The sequence below is a fragment of the Prionailurus bengalensis genome, chromosome B3 (genome assembly GCF_016509475.1).
Source record: "Prionailurus bengalensis isolate Pbe53 chromosome B3, Fcat_Pben_1.1_paternal_pri, whole genome shotgun sequence".
Lineage (NCBI taxonomy): Eukaryota > Metazoa > Chordata > Mammalia > Carnivora > Felidae > Prionailurus > Prionailurus bengalensis.
Window position 1 is genome coordinate 112,488,615 of NC_057355.1, and position 24,767 is coordinate 112,513,381.

Consider the following 24,767-nt stretch of genomic DNA (forward strand, 5'->3'; position numbering starts at 1 on the left):
GGGAGAGCTGAATTCTAAATTCTGGCTTCATTGCCACCAATATATTTTTGTCACTGTTGGCTTGACATCACCTTTGTCTCCCTACATGCAATTCAATTGAACTAATAGTTATTGAACATTTACTCTTCGTGAGAGATTTCTGGAGATACGATGTCCAGTTTATATTGACTAATTTTTGTTTGTTGTTAATTTAGCCTTTTTCTGCAATGCTTTTGGTCGGTAGTAAATATAGACAGATAAGTGAGGAAAATTACATGGTAGCTGGAAAAGTTTCCTCTGAAGAGTCTTTTGCTTGTATGTATTGGAAATCTAAATAGTTGTGGCAAAAGGCTTCATCGGTGATATAATTTAAAAGCCACAGAATCAGTACTATTTTGTAATGTTACATCATTAATTCACAATTACTACTAATTTACTAAATGAAGGCAGTGGAAACTTCTAAATCTTAGCAGTGCCTACATAATATAAGAATAACTGTGGTTTACTAGTTGATTTAAAATTCTTTTTAGCAAAGTAGAAATTACACTGGCTTCTGAATTTGAAATATGTTCAATAGTAACAATTTTCATATTTTAACCAAAGTAAAAGAGACTAAAATATTTTAGCATATGATGATGCCTTTAGTGAATTAATAATCATTTAGGTTTAAGAGACACTGCTTCTCTTAATATACCATCTTGGAGGCATATTGATTTTAATATATACTTCTCAATTTTGATTTATAGGATAATGAGAACAAATAGGGCTTTCAGTTCTGGTCATCTAGGGTCATTCTTAGAAATTAACAGTGTCAGAAGAAATGCCTCAGATAGTGTTAAAAAAAAAAAACTGAAGAAAAGGAAACTAAATACAGAAGAACCCTATTTTATCTTAAGTCCTTATTTCTTAATTTATATGTAATAGCTTTGCTGCAGAATTATAACTGTAAGAATGTTACATAATATTGTTAGCTTTTAAAGGTCCATGTTTGGGCCACCTTGCAGCATTACATGCAAAAATACTGCATTTATCCAGTGTGAAACATTGTATCTTGAGATTATGAGAATAAATGAGTTAGTATGTTTGAGTTAGCTGTGAGCATATACCATGTCATTTAGTTTCATAGTATCTCTGAGAAGGATGGATGGGTGAGCAGAAAGAGATTGTGGAGGGAGGTAATTTTTGTCATAATTTTAAATTAACAAAATGAAGCAAAATCACACAATTTAATTCATAACAGAACCCGAATTAGAACAAAATTTTATCTTAAACTTCTCTATGCAAAGGTCTTTAACTAAAGTATGTTGTTTCAAGTAATTTTGGCAAATTTACCTCCTATTTCTAAAACTTGAATAATCATCATCATTTGCAAGATGAATTTCTTATTCTATTGGATTGTTATCTCCCAAATTTTGTTGTAAATATTAAGTGCTTAATAGATATTTATTTAATGAACAAAAGTTCACCTGTACGCGATCAGTGAGTGATACTCAAGGCAGAAGGAGGGAGAAGTGAGTGAAACCCTCTCCCAAGGGACTTAGGGAGGAGGTATTTTCAATCTGTATTTCCCAATCTTCTAGTCCCAAATGAGAAGTACTTCCTAGTGGCACTCCTGCTGGAAGTGTATCATATTCTACGCACACACATGTGGGGTGTGTGTGTGTTTGTGTGTGTGTGTGTGTGTGTGTGTGTGTGTGTGTGTGGTGAGTGGACAATGTAGGGGAAAGATCAATGAAGGGGAAAGATCACAAGAATCACCATACAGAACAAAGCAATATGCCTGCATTCTTGGATAACTGGTAGAGAAATATAGAAGAAAGTGCATTAGGCACACTAGAAACAATTGAAAAACAGGTTTTATCATCAGAAATAACTACCGTTAAAGTGTCAGCATAATTAAAGCTGCTTTTGGTAAGGAAGCCCTTCTGTATATTCTTGCTAATGGATGAGACATACCTTCAAGCCTTTTGCAGACAGAAAGTATAAAACCAGGATCAGTGCAATTGACAAAGGCTATTTGGTAAGAAATTTGAAGATTATGCATACATATATATGCATGCCCATGTGTGTGTGACAACAGCTCTGATTCCCTTTTATAGACTCCTATAAATCTCTATTTGTGCTCCTCTGTAGCAGTGGTGGATAACAAAGACTTAGGTCAGCTGAGGGGTTCCTGAGTAGGGTTTCTTTCCATCTGAATAAATCCCTGCCCATCTCAGAATTGTTGCTTTGTTTCCTTTATTAGCATCTGCTTGTTTATTCTAGATACTTATTCTGGTGAGCCTAATCTTGTGTTAGACACACATAGGTTTGTTTTTTGTTTTTGTTTTTTTTTTCTTTCTATTTCTCACTGTCTCTCTGCCTTTTTATGAGCAAGATCTTTTGAATTTTTCACACTTTTAAATATTTTTGTAAAAAATTGGGCTGTGGCTCTGAACTTCTTCAGTGTTTTATTTACTGTTCTCATTCTGATCATTCATTTTCTCTTCTCTTATTGCTAGCCTTGGAGTCTTCCATTGATTACTCATGATTACTCATTCCAGAACCAAACATAGTGGATTCCTTTCCTTTCTACATGTTACCTATGACTTAACAGAAAGATTTAATACAGTCTCAATTTAGCTTGGATTAAGGCACATTAACACTCTTGAATGAAGCTTCATTTCATAAACTGTTCTTGTCTTTCTCTTAGGACTCGGTTCTTATGCTTGAAGCATTGCATTCTAATTAGACTCAGGAAACACAGATTCCTTAATCTGTGTCTTAAATGCAGATATGTCTTCTTTTTATTAAAAAAAAAGTCTGTAGTTTCAAACGTTTAATTATTCCTTCACTCTTTTTTTTCCTTAAAAATATGAAGATTAATGTAAGATGTAATCAGGTATAGTACATGTGAGGTATATGGCATATCTGTACTATCTTTACAATAATTGTGTATATTGAAAAACTATTCTAAAAGAAAAATTCTACTGAAAAATATATAAAGGATATTTTCTTTTTCATTCATATGAATTTTAGAAATATTCATGTGCTGTATTTCTTTTTTTTTTTTAATTTTTTTAACGTTTATTTATTTTTGAGACAGAGAGAGAGCATGAACGGGGGAGGGTCAGAGAGGGGGAGACACAGAATCCGAAACAGGCTCCAGGCTCTGAGCCGTCAGCACAGAGCCTGACGCGGGGCTCGAACTCACGGACCGTGAGATCATGACCTGAGCCGAAGTCGGCCGCTTAACCGACTGAGCCACCCAGGTGCCCCTCATGTGCTGTATTTATTAAAATCACGAAATATCTGACAAATGTTATGTTCTTTATTTGCCCTGCTGATAAACTATTGAATTAATAACAAAGCTGTGGATCATTTTGAGAATGTTCCTTATTCCCAGGATCCTTATATAATATTGGATAGAAAGTAAATGATACTGGTCTCTCAATAACATATCACCTATCCTTTTCTTCCTCTCAAATCTCTTGTGGCTAAAACTGGAGTCTTAAGTAGAAAAGTCTTAAGAGAAAAGAATCAGCAACTCTGGTACTTGATTTGGGAAACTGTACTGACCAAAGCTTGCTGAATTTTATCTGGATTTTCTCAAACTTCTAAGGGTTCTAACTCTTCAGAAGGCTCTTGATGCTATAGGTTATATTTTGATCTAAAAAGATCAGCCTCAGTGGCACATTTGAATGTAAAAGATACCTCTTCTGAAAGTAACTGTGCTGCATTTTCCCTCCTCAGCTTTTCCTTCAGAGTCATTTTATACCTTCACCTTTCTAGCTTTTGTTTCTAGGGCTCTGCTTGACAGAACAGATGATATCCTTGGAAAACAGCTGTAGACTTGTGGTTTGGCGACTGCCTTTTTTCAAGGCTCATATAAATTGAGAACTGGTTACTTTGCTTCTTTGTGGGAGAAAAGTTGCTGTTCCTCAAGGCACCCATCCATACTCTTACCTCATAGACAGAACAACTTAAACTTCTTGCAGACAGAACAGCTTTAAACTTCTTGGTTAAAGTCCTTGTCAAAACAAAATTTTATTTGAAGAACTAAGATGCCTCGGGATATTTAACAGTAGCCCATACGAATTACAGCAGAGTTGAAGCTTTATAATAAAAAAGATGTCTCTCATTAACTAACCCTATTGCACCCACTGTTAGATAATATTAAGTGTTTTAACTACTTACTGTTCATCTTATAGCAAGGTATACACATAGAAAAAAGGACCTCCTGATTAAAAATTGGCATAACAATGGGTGGGCATATGGGTGAAATAGATAAAGGGGATTAAGAGGTACAAACTTCCATTTCTAAAATAGTCACAGAGATGAACAGTACACATAGGGAATATAGTCAATAATACTATAATAACGTTGTTTGGTGACAGATGGTGACTACACTTATGAGCACTGAGTAAAGAATTGTTAAATCATTATGTTGTACACCTGAAACTAACATTACACTGTATGTTAATTATACTTCAGAGATTAAAAAGCTACTATAACACAGCCTCAAGACAGCCAATGTAGAACATATTCTACATTTTATTGTGAAAATTACTAGTAGCTATCATCATTAGTTTAAAAAAAACAAGTTTTGTAACTGATATTTTATAATTGTTGAACTCATATTTTTTTTTTTATTCATTGGTTTCACTTCCATAATGAAAAAGTACATTTTGTTTGTGATATCTAGAACTCTGGAGATAAGTGGAATTAATAGGTAAATTATAGTTTTTCATTTAAAATGATTTAAGTTTCACGTGGGAAGGTAAGCTCAGTGTGCTGAAGTACAGCTGGCATAAATAAGTTATTTTACTTCTTTCATAATGAGCTCATCAATGTATGCAACTTTGAATTTGGAGATGATCACACTTGCATGTTCTGAGTGATGGAGGAGTGAAAGATTACTTTTTTAATGTAGCTGCGTAATTTCATATCTGTTTAGCGATGTTTCTTAAGCAACTGTTCTTTTTTCCCTGCCATCTCTCTAAAATAAACATTCAGCGGATGCTTTGAAATTTAATCCTTAAAGCTAGATTCTTTGCTTAGTAAGATACACTGGGTCAGTCTTGGCTTATATATGATTTTTGACACTTGTCTCTTATGAAGAGAAGATGACCTCTCTTCACCTTTGCCTTTTCCCTGCATCTTTGTCTTTCTCCCTGATAGAATCCCAAGGACTGCAGCAAAGCCAAGAAGCTAGTATGTAATATCAACAAAGGCTGTGGCTATGGCTGTCAACTCCATCATGTGGTCTACTGCTTCATGATTGCATATGGCACTCAGCGAACACTCATCTTGGAATCTCAGAATTGGCGCTATGCTACTGGTGGATGGGAAACTGTGTTTAGACCTGTGAGTGAGACCTGCACAGACAGATCTGGCACCTCCACTGGACACTGGTCAGGTAAGAAGCCTGTGCAGTATTTCACATCTCTGGGTTGAACTGCCATGTTCCAAATTATCAGATTTCTAGGCACAGCTTTATGGCTTGTGGTCATCTTTTTCTCTGGATCCATGACTGCTCAACATAACTAAGGTAAAGTCTAGAATGATATTTTATTTAAAAAGTGCTTTATGACCTGTTTAATTTCTGATGTTCATTTTTATCTGGACTTAGCAAAACCACTAAGTTTTTTTTAAGGAATGAAATTTACTCTTTTAATGATGATACACCTTTCACTTTTTAGAGTACTTTCACATTACTGAACTTAATTGATACACGTAATTATCTAATTTGATGCTCATGTAATAAGGTAGATTGATACATGAAAATCTTCCGCATGCATGAGAATCACCTGGAAGACTTGTTAAGACACTGTCTTCTTATTAAGTAGGTCTGGGGGTGCTGAGAATTTGTATTTCAAACAGAGTTTGCGGGTCCAGGGATCACACTTTGAGAACCACTGAGACAGACCATGCAGGTACCTTTTTATCCATTTTACAGTAGAGGACAATGAAACCTAATTTGCTTATGTAATTTTCATTTTATTCAAGAAACAGTTAATGTAAGGTACTATGCTAGACATTATAAGAGGTATAAAGATCATCAAGAAATTTTTCTTTATCTCTAAGAATTTAGTAGAAGTAGAATATAGTTTCTCACTGCTAATCTACTATTCTTTCTGCAATGATGATTTTTAAACAAGGTCTAAAATTGGGCTACCTTTTGTTAAAATCCTTGCTTTATCAGTTTGTAATCTTGGGCAAGTTACTAGACTTAGTTCTCTCATCAGTACTGTGAGAGGTAATAATTTACTTACCTCTTTGAGCTGTTGGTAGGAGTAAGCAAAATAATGTATGTAATGCACTTAACCATAATACTTGATAGATGAACTCTAGTAATTATTAGCTATCATTAATAGCCTTTATTCATTGGATAAATATACAGTTGAGTACCTACAGTGTGGCAGATACTGAACTAAGTGAGTAGGTGAAATGCTAGGAAGACAATACACGGTCTCTGCAGTTTCATCTTGTGGGAAGTCAACATTTTTTCAAAAGGCTGAGGCATCTCTGTTAATATAATTTCTCATGAAGCTGAGCATCTTTTTTCACAAGTTTAAAACACTAGATGTAGAATAAGAAGCTTTGTCGTTGGCAAAGTGAGTGACTTTAGTTCCTTTGTTTCTTTTTACCTCTGTTGGAAAATATCAGATAACCTGACTCTTCACAGAAGTGCAGGGAAATTCATTGGGTAATTTTTATAAAATGCTTTAAGTTGCTCTATAAAAGGTTCTATATGAATTTAAAGCATTATTTTGTGGTGTGAGTTTTGTCTTTCTTAGGATGATTTAGGAGCCTTATTGTATGTATCAACATACTTTTTCTTTGTAACACCAAGTTTTAAAGTGAACCTCTTAATCTAGAACCTTAGCTGATCTTTAATTTTGAGGTTACATCTTCCATTGATCTGGTCTGTAGTTCACAGCTAGTGCAAACAGATTAGATAATCAAGGTTAGGAATATACAGGAAAAGCGGTTCTGTCAGACTCATTGTGGCTAACTTTTTCATTTTGGGAACTTAGTTTAATATCAAGCCTCTTTGTGAAAGTACAGAGCCAGAGTAGGGCAAGGTTCTTGTGTTTAACTGTTTCTAGGGAGAGGCAACTTTGGGGATGGTAGTCAGTTAATAGGAAAGAAAAAGTTGGCCTCACTCGTCTTACCGAATTTAATGTATAGCTTGGCCTTGCCTAGAAGCTACAACTAGTTATTTGATTTAATCCTTTCTCATGCATTTTGTAGGCTGTAGTAGCAACTACAAGATGTGAAGGTTAAAGAGGCTTGAATTTGAAACATGCATAATTGCTTAAAGTTATAGTTAACCAGGTTCTAGAAATCATTCTTCTTTAATTTATGTGATTCTAAGGCCTAGTAGATACCAGGTGGTTGATTTATCATGCAGCTTATAAATGACAGAACTACGGTTGGCACATTGACTTCCACCTGCCCTCAGTCTACACCTTCCCAGTAAACTCTGGCCAAACACCTTACCCATTGGAACAATGACAGGCACAGAGACTGTGCTGAATGCCAAGGAACGAAATAAAATTACCGATTTTATTTACTACCCGGTATCCTGTAACTTTTTCCAAACCTTCTATATAATTTCCAGTACTTAAGAGTTATCAGTGGTATTTTCTTCTCAATCATTTGCAGTCCCTGATTTTAAAGAAGTCATTTTATCATGGTAGCACAGAATTATAATTTTAATTAATAGGTCTTTCCTTTATCACTACAGGTATTGTATAAAATCATATATTTTTCTTTCTGCTCGCAAATTAAACTGTGCCTGTTGGACACCTTTAATTAATTAAACTAGTGATTATTTTCAATATGCCTGCAGAACTCATTGTAGCTAAAATAATTTAGATGCTAATCTTGTATCTAAAAGAAGGAAGAGATTTATGTTTGGGCTTAGAATATTTTATTTTTATGAAAGCTGTGGTAGCCATCCACTTCTGTTTCTGTTTATATACATTATCTGTATATGTACCTTTTGGAAAAACTAACCTGTTTTTAGAATTAGAGGAAACAGAATGAATTTTAATAAGCTCTTTAACTTTAGTTCTTTAGTTAGCCATAAATCAACTACTACATCTGTTATTGTAGTGACTTGTATAAAGAATCTTGGGATATTTCCCCAGGCACCATTGCCATGAAATTACTATTGTTTATACACACTTGACATGATGTGCCTGCAGGTGGAATTTAGTTGTTTCTATTGAAATCTGTCACCAGTACAGAAATTAGTATGCACATCTGATCATTTCAATAGCTAAATCATACCTTATTGTAGGTTGAATTGTTTTTTTTTCCCTTCATTATTTATGAAACCATATTCTTTATAGTGATTTGGCTAAGTGAAGCAAAATATTCAAAATTATGCTTCCAGTTAAAAATAATAATAATGATCTTTCCCATCACCTATGGATGTTGTGTCTATTCTAAAGTTGCTGATAAAAGGGTCAGTTTATTTTTCTGTATCACAAGATATTTCCTAAACCTGAACCAACTGCATGACTCTTCTAAATAGATTCCTTATGATAATTGAGAATGGAATCTTGGTGTCTAATGGTTTGAAGTATCTTTCAACAATTACTGATTTTTTTAAATATATATTCACTATTTTAGGCTATTATGATGACCAGCTTCTAAAATGCTTATCCAGTTGATATAAATACTCTTGAATAGATATTTAGCAACAAAGAACCTCAACCATTTAAACTTAGTTCTCTACTGGTTTTTCCATTCTAAAAATTAAACATTTATTCAGATTAGTAGTTAAAACACTTTGGCTGTTTTATATTTCTTTCTCTTGTCTTTTCCCACTGTCTTAATAAATATGTAATAAGTTGAACTGACTTAATTTGGTAAATCGAATTAGAAAATTTTCTTTTAAATGAAAGTAATGACTAGTAAACAAAAAAGTTTCTAAATATGGTAAAATTTAATGCCCTAGAGATGCCTGATTTAAGTACATCTTCAGGTATATTGCCATTTGCAATATATAGTTATCTAAACTGGGTGGTTACCTTCTCTCCATACCTCATTTCAAAAAGGTTTTGTTTAAAGAGTTTTATTTGTCATTCTTATATGAAGGCAATCATAAAATAAAAGTAATTTAGGAAAAGCACCTGCTGTGTGCCAGGCACCATGCTGGACTGTGTGAAGAAGACACACATAGTCCCTGCCCTGTCAGGGGCAGCCTAGGGGGAAAGGCAGGCAGCTGAATGGACCCTTAAAATATGTTATGATACAGGTAAGTTGATAGGACTCTGAAGCACTTACCTAACATATATTTGGGATTCTTCTGGAAGAAGAATTTTATTTATTTATTTATTTATTTATTTATTTATTTATTTATTTATTTATTAATGTTTATACATTTTTGAGAGAGCGAGTACAAGTTGGGGTTGGGGGGAGCAGAGAGAGGTGGACAGAGGATCCAAAGTGGGCTCTGTGCTGACAGTAGAGAGAGCCTGATGTGGGACTCAAAGTCACAAACCACAGGTCATGACCTGAGTTGAAGTCAGACCTACTGAGCCATCCAGGCACCCCTGGAGGAAGTGACTTTTAGGCTCAGGCCCAAAGTATGAGTATGAGTCAGCCAGGTAGAGATGTGGTAGAAGAATTTTCTGTTAGTGGGCACAACATATGAAAAGAGGTGAGAGAGCATGGAGTCAGTGGGAGAACTAGAAGTAGTTCATCATAGAGTTTGATGATTGAGAGACTAAAGTTTTGGTTTTTTTGTTTTTTTAGGTACAATTTTTATTTTTATTTATTTGTTTTTAATATGAAATTTATTGTCTAATTGGTTTCCATACAACACCCAGTGCTCATCCCAACAGGTGCCCTCCTCAATACCCATCACCCACCCTCCCCTCCCTCCCACCCCCCATCAACCCTCAGTTTGTTCTCAGTTTTTAAGAGTCTCTTACGGTTTGGCTCCCTCCCTCTCTAACTTTTTTTTTTTCCTTCCCCTCCCCCATGGTCTTCTGTCAAGTTTCTCAGGATCCACATAAGAGTGAAAACATATGGTATCTGTCTTTTCTCTGTATGACTTATTTCACTTAGCATAACACTCTCCAGCTCCATCCACGTTGCTACAAAAGACCATATTTCATTCTTTCTCGTTTTCTTGGCTCCTTTTTTAATTAAAAAATTATGGTTTCATTTTTAATATTTTTTAGGGTTTACACTTGGTAAAATTTTTAAAGCTGACAAACACTACAAACTCATAAAACTCAGAAAAAACCAACATAATATTTTGATTAATTAACTATCTAAAACACTTCTATAATGCTATTTTCCCTGCATTTAAAAATAGGATAATTTCTATATGATAACGATTTTGCATTATCATTTTATATGCAAAGAATAGAAGGGTAATTCAGTCTTCTAGGTTTGTTGATCAAATTATTTTTCCAGTTTTATTGAGATATAACTCATAATATCATATTAGTGTAAGGTATACAACCTATAATTTGATATAAGTATATTTGATATAAAATATAGTTAATACAGTAAATTTAGTTAATATCCATCACTTCACTTACATTTTTTTTCTTGTGATAAGGACTTTTAAGATTTATTCTTTTAGCCACTCTCAAATATACAGTATAGTATTGTTAACTATAGTCACCATGGTGTACGTTATATCCCCAGAACTAATTTATCTTTTAATTGGAAGTTTGACCTCCTTCACACTTTCCCTCCATCCCTACCCTTCCCCACCTCTGGCAAATACCTGTCTGTTCTCTGTTTCTGTGAGTTCGGTTTTTTTAGATTCCACATACAAATGAGATCATACAGTGTTTGTCTCTCTCTGACTTATTGTCACTTAGCATAATGTCCTCAAGGCCCATTCATGTTATCACAAATGCTGGTATTTCCTTCTTTCTCATGGCTGAATAATATTCGTGTATGTGTGTGTATTTTCTTTATCCATTCATCCATTGGTGGACATGTAGGTTGTTTCGGTGTTTTGGCTTTTGTGAATAATGCTGCAGTGAACATGAAGGTGCATGTATCTCTTTGTGGCAGTGATTTCATTTCCTTCAGATACATACCCAGAAGTGGGATTGCTGGATCAACATGGTAGTTCTACCACTAAAGTCTTTAAGCAAATATCTCTCATTATATCAAAAGGAAAATCTTTAGCAAGCAAAGCACAAATTAAATTATACTTCAAATTTTCCTGTGAAACTAATATTTTTAACTTTAAAAAAAATACTAAGATATCTATTAGAATTATCTAAATGGTCCAGCCAGGGTATCCTTAATAACAGCTAATCTCATGTTGACACTGATAAAATAATGAAGTGGTTAAGAGTCCATAAGCATAATATACCTATTAAGATAGACTATGGATGTGCTTCTATGTGGCATTTTTACAGTAATATTTTCAACCTTTGATGATTGATTAATAGAAACTCCAAATAAGTGAAAATAATATTTTAGATCCCTTATGCTGCAAAAAACATTTTGATTTCTCTGATTAGGTAATGTGATGAAGAGGAAAAGATCCTGGACTGTGGGTTTGACCATATCGGATCTCACTTCTGTTATTTTTAGCTTTCTGAACGTCGGCAATTAATTGTAGCTTCTGAACTTCAGTTTAGCTCTATAAAAAGCTCATGATACTCAATACCTACCTCCCTATCAACTTTTATAGGCTGTTATCACAAGGGAAAATGATAAAACCATAACAGGTATTAAGATGATTTTCATATACAGTTTATTTTCATTGTGTATGTTTGGTCCCCAGATTTTAAAATACAAACATGATAATGGAATATATTGTTAGATTATAACTTGCAACAACAGGAAAGTTATCTTTTTACTGTAAGATGAAAATTAAGCCTTTATAGGAGCTTCATATAGTTTTTTTCCTTTTTAAAATTGTAGAATTAAATGAAAAAATTGAAAGAGATTGAGAGAGGAGAAAGAACTTCTGAGAATAACATCTAGACATTAAAATATCTCTGTGCTTAGTAAACCCACTATTTATCATAATAAAATTCTGGACCAAAGATTCTCCCCCGAAGCTACCTTACCCTCATCTCAGTATTTTTTCTATACCAATACACCTCAGATAGAAGATTTACTCCCACCTATAACAGTGGCTAACAGTAGTTAGTGGCTTTTAAACTGGTTGAGTTTGGGGCTAAGAGATGGTGGTACAGGGAGAATGGCTTGGAGAGTGAGTTGGTGCCATACATAGTTGAAAAGCTAGCTGTCCAGGCTTCAAGATTCTGATGGGTCTCTCTGCCCTGCATCCGACTCCTCTGAGAATTACCTGACCTAAACAAGTATCATTGCAGGTACATCAGGACTTTAGTTTCAACTGTATGACTTTTTTTTTTTTTTTTTTTTTTTTTTTTTTTGCTATTCATGGTTCATAAAAGAAAGAAAGATCTTTGTTTCAGCAATGTAAAATACCAGTTAGATTATATGTATGTCTCAGTAGAACTCAAACTCCTTTTCACTGTGACATTTCCTTTATCTTCAGCTTCCCACTTAAGGGCAGAAAAAGAAGTCTTTGATATATCATTTATAGTTATGAAATACAGAAATACAGGATTAGAGAGCTGAAGCTTTATCCACACAACAGCCTTGCCCAGGGTGAGCCCACGTAGATGTTTATTTCCAAGTTTATCCTACAAGTGCTTCTCAAATTGAGTTACATGTAAACCTGGGGAAAGTGAGTCAGAAGTTTATAAACTGCCAGGATAAACGTGGTACATTTTCCTGAAAATTGATACAATTTTATTTGCTGGCATATAAGTTAAATTATTTTCAGATAATAAAACAAACAGGATATGTAATGGAGTGAAATGAAAAATTTGATGAAACATCAAACTTTAGCCCATTGGTTTAGGCCAGGCTTCATATTCTTAATAATATCTAAGTTTACTCTCCTCTGCTATCGGGAGCATTTTGGTGGAAAACTTTAAGAAGCACCATTCAAATTCTATTTGAATTTTTAGCTTATTTTATCTTTACAGGGAGACTCCAGAGGGCAGTAGGGCTTAGATGTTCTGGGTTATTTACACAATGCCAAGCACTTTATCGGAGCACAGTAAATGCAACAAAAGAAACAAATCAAACCCACCTCTCCTGCATCCTGGTCCAAATCTGTTACCCTGCAAGCTGTGTGAAGCACTTTTGCCAAATCGTAGATTTTGTTTTTTTAAAAAATGGTTTATCAGTAAGAATGAATCTTTTTAGCCATATATTCTGGCCTTTTTAGACAAGGTTCTGGCAGAATGAGTTCACAGATAAAAAGCGGTATGATTTAGAAGTAGCAATACATAATTAGCATCAGAGTCATTGTGGAGTGGAAACAGTTTCATTGGCAAAGTTTTTGAAAATCCCTTAAGTCTAGTTAGAACGTATCCAAGGTTGCTAGAACTAGAAATAGAATCCAGGTGCTCTTATTTCCTATGGGATGTCTGGGCCACGTGGCCATGATACCTGACTCAGAAATTATCAGTGTTTTTGTAAATACTGATACACCTTTATGTTACAAGTGTGTTTCTTCAAGATTTGCTATAAATTGAATTATTATAAAGCAAGTGATGTTTTAAACATTTTAGTGGAGCTTTTTAAAGGATTCCCAAAGGAAATCCTTTCCTAAAGGAAAGAATCTTTCTCCTAATATGATCTAGTAGTCCCCTGATTCATCACTTGTTTTTCATTCCTTCCTTCCTTCCGCCCTCCCTTCCTTCCTTCCTCTTTCAAATGTTTGGATTTTTCTGTTTTTCCGAGGCACACCTATGTAAGTCTTTGAGGCTCTGTCACATTTGGCTTTGGATCCACACAGCAAAGTATATAAAAGGAAGAATGAAGTCTTTTAGTAGCATTTGGATAAGAGTTCTATGTGTTTAAAACATGTAGATCACATTCAAGTTTAGAATGGTTCTGCAAATAAGATAACTGTTGAAATGCTAAAGAAAGTTAAGAATGCCTCCTAGCTCTTTTTGGTTAGTTTTATATGCAAGAGTTCTGTGTATGATATAAATCTAGAATTTCTTATCTTTCTTCCTCATGTTTGTATAAATAATATGGTAATCCATGGAATAGGAAAAGATAATAGTCCCTGATCTTTAGTGCAATGATATATATCCTTTTTCTTCCCTCCAAAAGGATGTTGCTGAGTAAGAAGGCTCAGTAGAAGTTTATACATTAGGTAACACTATAAAATGTATTTTATGCATATGTAATTTAAATAATAGACTTTCCTTCTCACACATTTTCCTTATCTTTAGCAGAAGGTCAGAAACAGATTACAGAATTATAAACATCCCTAGCTGATACTTTAGAGATCAGTATTTTTCCTCCTGTTTAGCTTCCCAGAAAGCAAGGAATAAAAATATTCCTGACAGTATTGAAAAGGATTAGATCTGAGTTCCCTACCTTTTCCAAAAGAGATACTCCTTTTCATTCACTTAAAGTTTAATCTACTAATATAAGTAGCCTTTAAACAATGCAGATTATATTCCCTAGAAGCAAGAAATTGCAGATAGTAATGCTATAAGTCAAAATGATTTTCCCAAAAGACATAATATTATAATTAGGATTATTATAATTCTTGATTAAAAATCATACATCCGTCTTACATTTTTTAAAGTACAACTGTTACACAAATACTGCATATTTATTTAGGTATAAATATAATTAGGTATAAATATATGTTTATATTTATAATATTTTTATAATGAAGTTTCTGACCATGGATCACCCACGTAAATAAGGTGGTACACTAGACATCAAGTGAACCGTTGAGTGTTTCTAGATGCTGTAGGAGATATAAAGATAAATAAGACCCAGTCCTGCCCTTCAAGAATGTGTATTGAGTACGCTAAGACCTATAGATCTGTAAATGTAACAGAGGTAGGATATGCTAAGTGTCATAAGGGCGATACAAAGTTCTGTAGGTCATCAGAGGATAGAGAAATTGTTTCTGGCCAAAGGAATTAAAGGCATCACTGGGAGCATAATTTAAGCCTTTAAAGAATAAGGAAAAGCATAGTCTTTAAGGGCAGGTCAGTGTTATCGATTGGGAATCAGGAGTTACTAACCGTGTGACTTTAGTGTCCCACAACCTTTCTTAATACCTGTTCAATGTACCTTATGGAATTATGAGGATTCAAAGTGATAATGTATTTGACAGTGCTTTATATATAGTTTAAACCACCATGTGTGTTTTTATTAGTACTTTAGCTTTATGGGAACAGAGCAAAATAATAAAATAACATAATTCGGTCATGGGATTTTAGCAAGGGCTTCTTTTGAGAAACTTTTAACAACCAAATTAATGAAACTTAGAAGTACTCAATGCAGAACACCTGGGTGGCTGAGTCAGTTGACATCTGACTCTTGATTTCAGCTCAGGACATGATCCTAGGGTTGTGGGATCAAGCCCTGTGTCGGGCTGCACACTTAGCGTGGGATCTGCTTAGGATTCTTTCTCTCTCTCTCTCCTTCCCTCTCCCTCTCCCTCTCCCTCTCCCTCTCCCTCTCCCTCTCCCTCTCCCTCTCCCTCTCCCTCTCCCTCTCCCTCTCTCTCCCCCTCCCCCTCTCCCTCTCCCTCTCCCTCTCCCTCTCCCTCCCTTCCTCCCTTCCTCCCTTTCTCTGTCTCTGTCTCTGTCTCTGTCTCTGTCTCTTTCTCCCTCTCCCTCTTCCTCTGCCACTCTTCCCCTCTCGTGTGTACTCTCTCTCTCTCTTAAAAAAAAAAAAAAGTACTCAGTGGCTTTTTGTGAAGCTCATTCAGAAATGTAAGTGAAAACAGAAGAGGTAAATTATGATAGAGAGACAAAGGAAAGATAACCATCCCCTTTGCTCATCCTCCATGGAAATCCAGGTTTAGTTCCCCAGCCCACATGAGGACCATTCCCTACTCGGATTTTACTGAGATTCTCCAGTAAAATCCCAATGTCTAAACTGATTGAGCACCAGCAATATCCTGTCAAGGAAACCTGACCAATTCCCCTTAATTTGGGGGACTAAATCTCCTTCTTAGCTAGAGGACTGACCCCAATTAGAAAACCGTCCTGACAAAGCAGTTAGTCTTCAGTTCTTTAGCTGTGTAAGCTGATAGGATGATGATTTTGGGAGGCAAGAAGGGGACTTGGAATAAAACATACTGTCTTGGAGCTCTAATATTTAGGTAATACTAAGAGAAAGAAGATTTCTGTAAAGCTTCTATTGTGTGGGAGCTGTGTCAAAATTAATGCTTAAGAATCTGAACATACCCAAGGTGTTAATTTTCAGGTAACTTGCCTAAAAGTGGAGGTAGACTTTGGTGAAGAAGGTTTTTCAAAACAATGGCAATGGAATTGAGCAAATCATAAGGATCTGATTATTGGAAATACATAAAAATAAGGGTCTTGGACTGACCATCCCTCTGGTACCTTTCCTGTCTGTCTGTTGACTAGATGGAACTAGATGTGCCAGACCAGCAGAGATTATGTTTAGGTTACGAACCCAAAACATTGTATTGAAGTACTGTAGCATGTTCCTATGCTCTCTAGTTTCGGGATATTAAATACCTTATTTGAAGTTATTTTTATTATATGTCTAGACTGTGGCTAGGAATGGACTACCCTAAAACACTCCAGTGGGATTTTGAGGCATGATGAAAAAAGCTGTTGATAAAAGGGTTCATTACCAGTATTTTCCTTTTTCTGTTGCCACTGCCCACCTTGCTATATCCACTGAAACTGGATAGTGGGACAAATGGAATTCGGGAATTGGCTGATTTCATAGCTGCTTCTGCTTCTACCTCTGGCCAGTCTTAATCCATGCAATTCAGAATATCCAATAATGGGATTGGCAAAAGTAGACATTGTACTCTGTGTCCCCCTTTTTAAGATTATGTCCAATATGAACCATGGGTCCACCCAGATTGAGATGTTAGAATCTATAGAGCATTCCATGTGCATCTTTTGGAAATGTCTAGCCATTAGTACCTGGATTGAGTTTAGAGGATAAGATAGCCTTTGAAGAGTATGATTTCTACATTTTAAAAGTAATGTGGTATTTCTGTTTCAGAGGAAGGATTATCTTATGGTAGGAACAACAAGAATTCTTAGCAAGGAATTGGAGAAAAAGGAACCCTTTTGCACTGTTGGTGGGAATGCAAACTGGCACAGCCACTGTGGAAATCAGCATGGAAGTTCCTCAAAAAGTTAAAAATAGAACTACCCACTATCCAGTAATCACACTCCAGGGTATTTATCCAATAAATACAAAAACACTAATTCAAAGGGATATGTGCACCCCTGTGTTTACTGCAGCATTATTTATAATAGCCAAATTATGGAAGCAGCCCACATGCCCATGATAGATGAATGCATACAGAAGATGTGTGTGTGTGTATATGTGTATGTGTATGTGTATGTGTGTGTATGTGTATTATTTCAAGTTTTTCCCATTATAAACAATGATTAATGGATATCCGATATCTTTGTGCATGTCTCCTTGTGCATGTATACACAAGTGGAGTATTATTCACCCATGAAAAGAATGAAATCTTGCTATTTGCAACAACACGGATGGAGCTAGACAGTATAATACCGAAAGCCAAATAAGTCAGTCAGAGAAAGACAAATACTGTATGATTTCATTCATACGTGATATTTAAGAAAGAAAACAAATAAGCAAAGGAAAAAGAGAGAGAGAGAGAGAGAGAGAGACATACACAAACCGAAAAACAGTCTTTTAACTATATAGAACAAACTGATGGTTGTCAGAAGGGAGGTGGGTGGGGAATGGGTGAAATAAGTGATGGGGATTAAGGAGTGCACTTGTCACGAGCAGTGGGTGATGTATGCAAGTGTTGAATTACTATATTATACACCTGAAACTAATAAAATGCTGTACGTTAACTATACTGGAATTTTAAAAAAAGGTTACTTTATGGCTTGTCATGAGTCACCATCTTAAACATACCCACTTATATTATACATGTGTTAATAAGTGAACATTTAGTTCATTCCCACTGTATTTTATTGTATGTATGTGTCATGATTTGTATATTCACAAATTGTCCTCATTGATGGACATTTAAATTATTTCAGGTTTTTCCCACTATAAACAATGATTAATGAATATCTTTGTGCATGTCTCCTTGTACATATGTATTTCTCGAGGGCAGTGCTTATCAAAGGTTTTCACATCTTACCGTATGTTAAAAGATACTTTTACTGGCCTTATTATCTGGGAGGTGGTGGAATATGGTAAAGCTACAGAGATCTCTGTGGGAGTGTGTTACAAATAAAATCTTATGCTCTAAAAAAGGGGCAGGCAAACTGTAGTCCTCAGCCAAACTTAGCTCACCACCTATTTTGGTAAATAGTTTTACTCGAACACACCCATGCCCGTTTGTAAACATCATGTCTATGGATGCTTTCATATTACAGTGACAGAGTTGAATAGTTGCAGCAGAGACCATATGGCCTGCAAAGCCTAAAATATTTACTGTCTGTCTTTTTATAAAAAAAGTTTGCTGACTCCTACTCTAAAATAATAATTACCAGACAAATACAGTTTCAACCTCTGTAAATCTGGGAATTGTTTTTTTAAATTTGACTTTTCCATGTACTTATTAATGTGAGGTAAAATTAATTTATGGTGAAATAAACATCTTAAATGTATAATTCAGTGAGTCTTGGTAATATAACCAACACCCTTATCTGAGTCTTATTAATTTTTAAAATTGGGTTGTTTATGTTTTTATTTTCAGTTTACAGAAGGAATGTGTGTATGTATATGTGTGTTTCTGATACAGATTTTTGATCAGAAACATGATATGTAAGAATTTTCTCTCAGTCTGTGGGTTGCCTTTTCATTTTCTTAACAGTGTCTTTTGAAGATCAAAAATTTTTAATTTTGTTTAAGTCCAGTTTATCAATTTTTTTTCTAGTACTATAAAAGTTAGTGCTTTTTTATCATAAGAAATCTTTGCCTATCCTAAAGTCACAGAGATATTATTTTATGTTTTCTTCCAGAAGCTTTATTGGTTTGGCTTTTAGGTTTATGTCTGTGATCCCACTCATATTAATTTTTGTGTACAGTATGAGGCAAAGTTTGAGATTCATTGTTTTCTGTATATCTAGTCAGTCCAGCTTTATCTGTTAAAAAATTTGCCTTTCTCCATTGAATTGTCTTGGTGTTTTGTCAAAAATCAGTTGATAACATATGGGCATAATATCTGGTCTCCCCATTCTGTTCACTGCTTTATTTATGTCTGCCCTCACACCTTAAATTTTTACCTGCCATCAAATATTTTGCAGCATGTTGATTGGAAAGCTGTACATATGCCTAGAAGTGGTATATTGCTAGGTCATTGTAAACTATACATATCTTTATCTTGTCTACATATGCCTAATCTCTCTGTGGGACAACTACTCCAGTAGTCTCCTAACTGTTCCTCTTGCTTTCAGAATCTATCTCCTTTTAATCCATTCTCCACACTGCCATCAGAATGATATTTCCAAAATCAAATACGACTTTGTTTCTTAAAATCTTCCTTGGCTGCTCAGTGTCTAGAGAGGTATGTATAAACTCCTTACTTAGCAACTAGGAAGTAAGCCCCTCTCATATCCCACCCACTTCTTAAAATGTTCCCCATACTCCTGATTTCACCAGTCTAGCTTATTTCTTGAGAAAGTTTATTTCTTGAGAGTTAACTATTAACTATTTCTAGTTTATTTCTTGAGAGTTATGTACACTTTTCTTTTTATGCTGGGAACATGCTGTTTCTTTCTAGAATGTCTTTCCTCTATTTCATTGCATGAAACCCTATTTATCTTTTAGTATCATTTCTAAGAGAGTGGTTCTTCTCTCCAGTTGATCTCATGTTCTCATGTATAAATATAGTATATTTAAATAGTTTGTTTATATATCCCTGTGACTGTATTGTGAGTTCTTTGAGAAGCTTGTCTGGTTTATTTTTGTCTCTTTTTTGCCAAATAGTACTAGCCAATAGTTGTTACTCAGTTGTTAGTTGTTTGGGGTTTCTTTTTAAGTTAAATTGCCTCTAAGCAAAATGATGCTTGAAAAATTTTAGTCTCCCTTTCCAAATCTACCAGCTAAAGAAAATGTAGCCCAATCAATGTGACTCATAGGTTTCTGATGAGAGGAACAAATGAGGCAATCGGCATAGAAAAAGGTTTGTTTGTTTCTTTTTAAAGAACATGATTTTTTAAAATTATTTTATTTTATTTTTATTTTACTTTATTTTAAGGCATGGAAATATTTGAAAAATGCTTTAAAATATGATGGCCTTATTGTTGGCTTGTAACAAAATTCCAATAAAATTTAACCATCTTGGTGTCTTATAAATTTTATTGTGATAGAGGGGCGCCTGGGTGGCGCAGTCGGTTAAGCGTCCGACTTCAGCCAGGTCACGATCTCGCGGTCCGGGAGTTCGAGCCCCACGTCAGGCTCTGGGCTGATGGCTCGGAGCCTGGAGCCAGTTTCCGATTCTGTGTCTCCCTCTCTCTCTGCCCCTCCCCCGTTCATGCTCTGTCTCTCTCTGTCCCAAAAATAAATAAACGTTGAAAAAAAAAAATTAAAAAAAAAAATTTTATTGTGATAGAATTTCACTTTCACATATTTATATTAGTTAAAATAATCCAAATATTAAAAGGCTATTTTAAAATTTTTATCCCTAATATTTTTAGTAAATCATAAAAAATATGCTCAGTAAAACAGTAAAACTGAAAATAACTAAGAAAATAGTTAACACTGAAAAATACGAAGTTAAAGAAATAGCTAAGTTTAAATGTACTTTATGGACTAAACAGGGCATTTTTCCTATACAAAGTCTTAGCTACGTACGTATATGTCTGTCTCGTTGAGCCTTCAACTCAGTAAACATTTATTGAATACTTCTCAGTTCAGGCATTATGAAAGTTATATTATATATAGCATAGCTAATATTTAGTGAATCTTACTATGTAACAGTGCTTAAAACTTTGCATATATTGTTTCATTTGGTATTCACAGTAAACCTATATTGTAGGTACTGGCATTATCCACATTTTATATAGATAAGTAATTTGCCAGAAGTAATAAATCCTCAGTCTAACTTCAGAACCTGATCTCTAAACATTATGCTCAGGATCAGCAAACCATAGCCCCCAAAGCCTGATTTTATAAGGCCTGCTACATTTATAAAGTGTTTTTAAAAAATATGACAGAGATGTATATGGCCTGTAAAGCATAAAATATTTACTATTTGGCCCTTTACAGAAAAAGTTTGCCAATCTTAGTACAGATGATAAAAACAGAGTCCCTGTTCTCAAGAAGCTTCCATTCTAAATAGGAGATTAACACAAACAGAATTGCTTGTTAGGAAATTTTTTAATTAAATTGAGGAAATGACAGGATTGGCTTTATTATTACTACTCAGTCTGTTTTTGTAAAGCATGGCAAGGATATAAGCAATGAATGTCACTGAAAGATTTGTACTTTCTAAACTAAGCACACAAGAAAGTATTAAACTATATCAGGAGATGTATTTTCTGCTAACACGATTTATAATATGACAGTTAAATAATTAACCAAATGGTTGGATACAGGGGGATTTTTCTCAAAAAGAGAGAAAAGGATAAATTACTCCATACCAACTGAACAGTATTCCAAACACCAAAAATAAAATCAGGGGAGGCAAAGATTCTATAAGTTTACAGTTTGTACAGACTAGCACCCATTGTATGAGTAGTATATGTTATGTGTCTATTCATGACATTTAAAAAATCTGGCAGTAGCCTCAAGCTATTTTTTCTGAATATCATTAATATTAATATGTAATTATTGAACTAATTAAAGTATATACAGATAACTCCCCAGTCCCTAGTCTGCTGGGTGTATATAATTTAAATGTTTCTCATTTGATTAAATTAAATCTCTTTTTTGAACATTTTTCTTAGCCTGAAAAGAAATGTATATGTGATAAATAGCAGTTTTGGTTTCTGTGTTCTGTGTTGGTGCAGGTATTTTGTTTGGCATTAATTTTATATGGAAATGTATATTTGATGGCATTTTTAGTTGTTTAACAAAAGACTGATACATGTTTTACTATAACAACTGTTAGTATGCCCTTAACTATTTATTTGTACATTATCCTCTCTATTCTACTCGTGGAATTATCTATGTAATTGAGTAAAAATAGGAGTGGCCACAGATGCATAAGAAAACACTTCTGCAAATTATTGCATTTGCCATACCACTTCTTTTAATGTTTTTATTTATGTTTGAGACAGAGAGAGACAGAGCATGAGCAGGGGGAGGGCAGAGAGAGAGGGAGACACAGAATCCCCAGCAGGTTTCAGGCTCTGAGCTGTCAGCAGAGCCCGACATGGGGCTCAAACCCACAAACCGCGAGATCATGGCCTGAACCGAAGTCGGACGCTTAACCGACTGAGCCACCCAGGCGCCCCGCCATACCACTTCTTAAAGACTATTTTGCAGTTCTGTCCTGTTGAAATGAATTGCCTGGGTCTTTAGAGAATGCTGAGAAGATTTAAGTAAAAGAGAGGGAAAGTCATCATTTGGAGAAGGTTTGAATGAAGTTTTTTGCGTTGTGGTTAAAAAATACTCTGAACCCTCTATCTAGCCATGTCAGTCTTTAAAAATAACAGAAGAAGTCGCTCCACAGCTGTATGTTGAGAGAATTGTCTCTTGCCAAGGACAAACTAGCATTTTCAAACTATTGCTTTTTTAGTAAAACATAGTATGCTGTTAGCCAGTTTTATGCTTAATCAGTTTAATTTAATCAAATGCTGTTCTGTATCAGGGACCACAGAGAAGAAATACTCACATTAAAAGACTGTTCAGTCTGTGGGTTTTTAGAAAGGCCATTGTTGTTTCTCCTGTCCTTCCTCCTCTCTGTGTTTAGGTTTGTGACTGGCAGAAATAAGGAGATGGTAAAACTCAGACTTTTTTTTTCTTGCTTGACATTTACCAACTCTTTTGTCACTGGAATGTGAGAAAACACATTTTTGCAATCTGCCACTCAATTTCCCAATTCAAAAAAGGAATTTGGACATATTTTTCCCTAGCAGCACTACATGGAAGAATTCACTTTGTCTGTGGCCATTACATAAAACAGTAAGAATAATGCAGTCAACTCTCTCCTAGATTAAACCAAAGAAGATGTAGTTGTAGATCATTTAAAATAGTACAGTCAAAAAGTCACTTTTCCTTAATTTTGAATAGTTCTATGCCATGCTGTGGTAACTTAACACAAGGATACAAAAATGATGTGTGGAGGCCCATAGTCTATCGTGTGGATAAGACATACCTCAAGAAATAGAGAGCTTTTGTGTTTTTGTTGCATGATGGTGAACAGCTGTAACCATCAGCTAGCTTGCCCTTTTTGGCAGCTGGCTGTTTTTAGCACTTAAAAAAAATTGCATGCTATTTGCCTCTGGTGCCTGGCATTCTTCAATTAAAATTTTAAATGTATTCTTATCGTCCCCTAACACAAAGCTCACTTATGCAGTCCCAAATCTAGCCTGAGACACCTGTTCTTGAATCCTTTTTTTCTTTTTATTCAAAAAAGTTTAATGTGAAATAAATCTCTGTGCTGTGTCATGCTTGAATAAAGAAAGCATACATTACTATAATGGGACACGATGAAGCTACTTAGATGGGCTTACATGAATGGTTGAGGCCTATTAATAGATATGAGGTATTATTACACCAAAGCCATTTCAATAAAGGATTAATGTTGTTAATTTTAAGAGTTTTGTTTTTGTTTTGTTAACACTTTGGGAGACAATAAATAGGGATAGAGGCTTGATTAGGTATCACTTTGATATCTTGTAAGCCTTAAATTTCCATCAAATAGGAAAGAATAAAAAACTATTATATATGAAGACAGATTTTATATGGATATTTGCCGTAAAAGAAAAAGGACTTTGGAAATGCTATCTTTCCACTTATCTCAAGTGATAGCCTTCAGATCAGTATTGACCAGAAAAGTCTTACAGTTGTGAACTTGAAAACATCTACACTGAAGTAGAAATTAAGTACATTCGTATAGAACAAGCTTCTTCCCAGGGCAGGAGTTTCAGTTAACCCATGACTCATACTTCACTGAATTTAAGCAGTTCTTCCATCTAGCCTTACAGTTGGACTGAGAAAGCCTTTGATTTAACAGAATGTTCTCTTTGTATTTCAAATTTGTGATAAATTTAGCCTTTGTTAGTTAGAGATTCCATTGAAATCTTTCTAGGCCTACTTTCCTCTTCAATCAAAGGAAGCACCTTATCTTTTCCCATAATTAATCATTTTTATCTCTGATATCCTTTTTTTAAAAAAGAGCTTTCCTCATTTATTCTTTCCAGAAAATGACTCTAAAAGGAGGTAGCATGATTTTTAATTAATATATGACAAGAAAAAGGAGGATTAGAGATTATCTTAACTGGACAACAGTGTCAGAGATCAGGATTTTCTGGATTTATTTTTATCTGGATCAGATTATTGTTCTGTTGATGGTAAATGGTTAATGGTAAATTTATTCATTCCATTTGGCATATTTTAAAATAAATTTTTAAAATATAAAGCAATGAACACCCATTGTTGAAAAACCCAGAAAGTGTAAAAAATGTAACAAAATAAAAATATATAGATATGTGTGTATGCATATTCTTTTAGGTCTTTTTTGAATGCATGTTTTTTTTTAAATTATATACTTTATTTCTTAGAACAGTTATACATTTACAGAAAAATTTGTTAGAAAGTACAGAGTCCCCATATGGTCCCTCCTTCTCTTACTC

General features: G+C 34.6%; 1 protein-coding gene across 12 annotated transcripts in view; it reads left to right on the top strand.

The window, feature by feature from the left end:
• FUT8 (fucosyltransferase 8) overlaps positions 1 to 24,767 on the top strand; it is a 311,102-nt gene that overhangs the window by 245,809 nt on the left and 40,526 nt on the right. For all 12 annotated transcript variants that reach the window (XM_043556372.1, XM_043556375.1, XM_043556378.1 and 9 more), the window contains one exon: positions 5,140 to 5,377. In XM_043556372.1, coding sequence (XP_043412307.1) covers positions 5,140 to 5,377 — 238 coding nt within the window. The remainder of the gene's footprint in view (positions 1 to 5,139; positions 5,378 to 24,767) is intronic.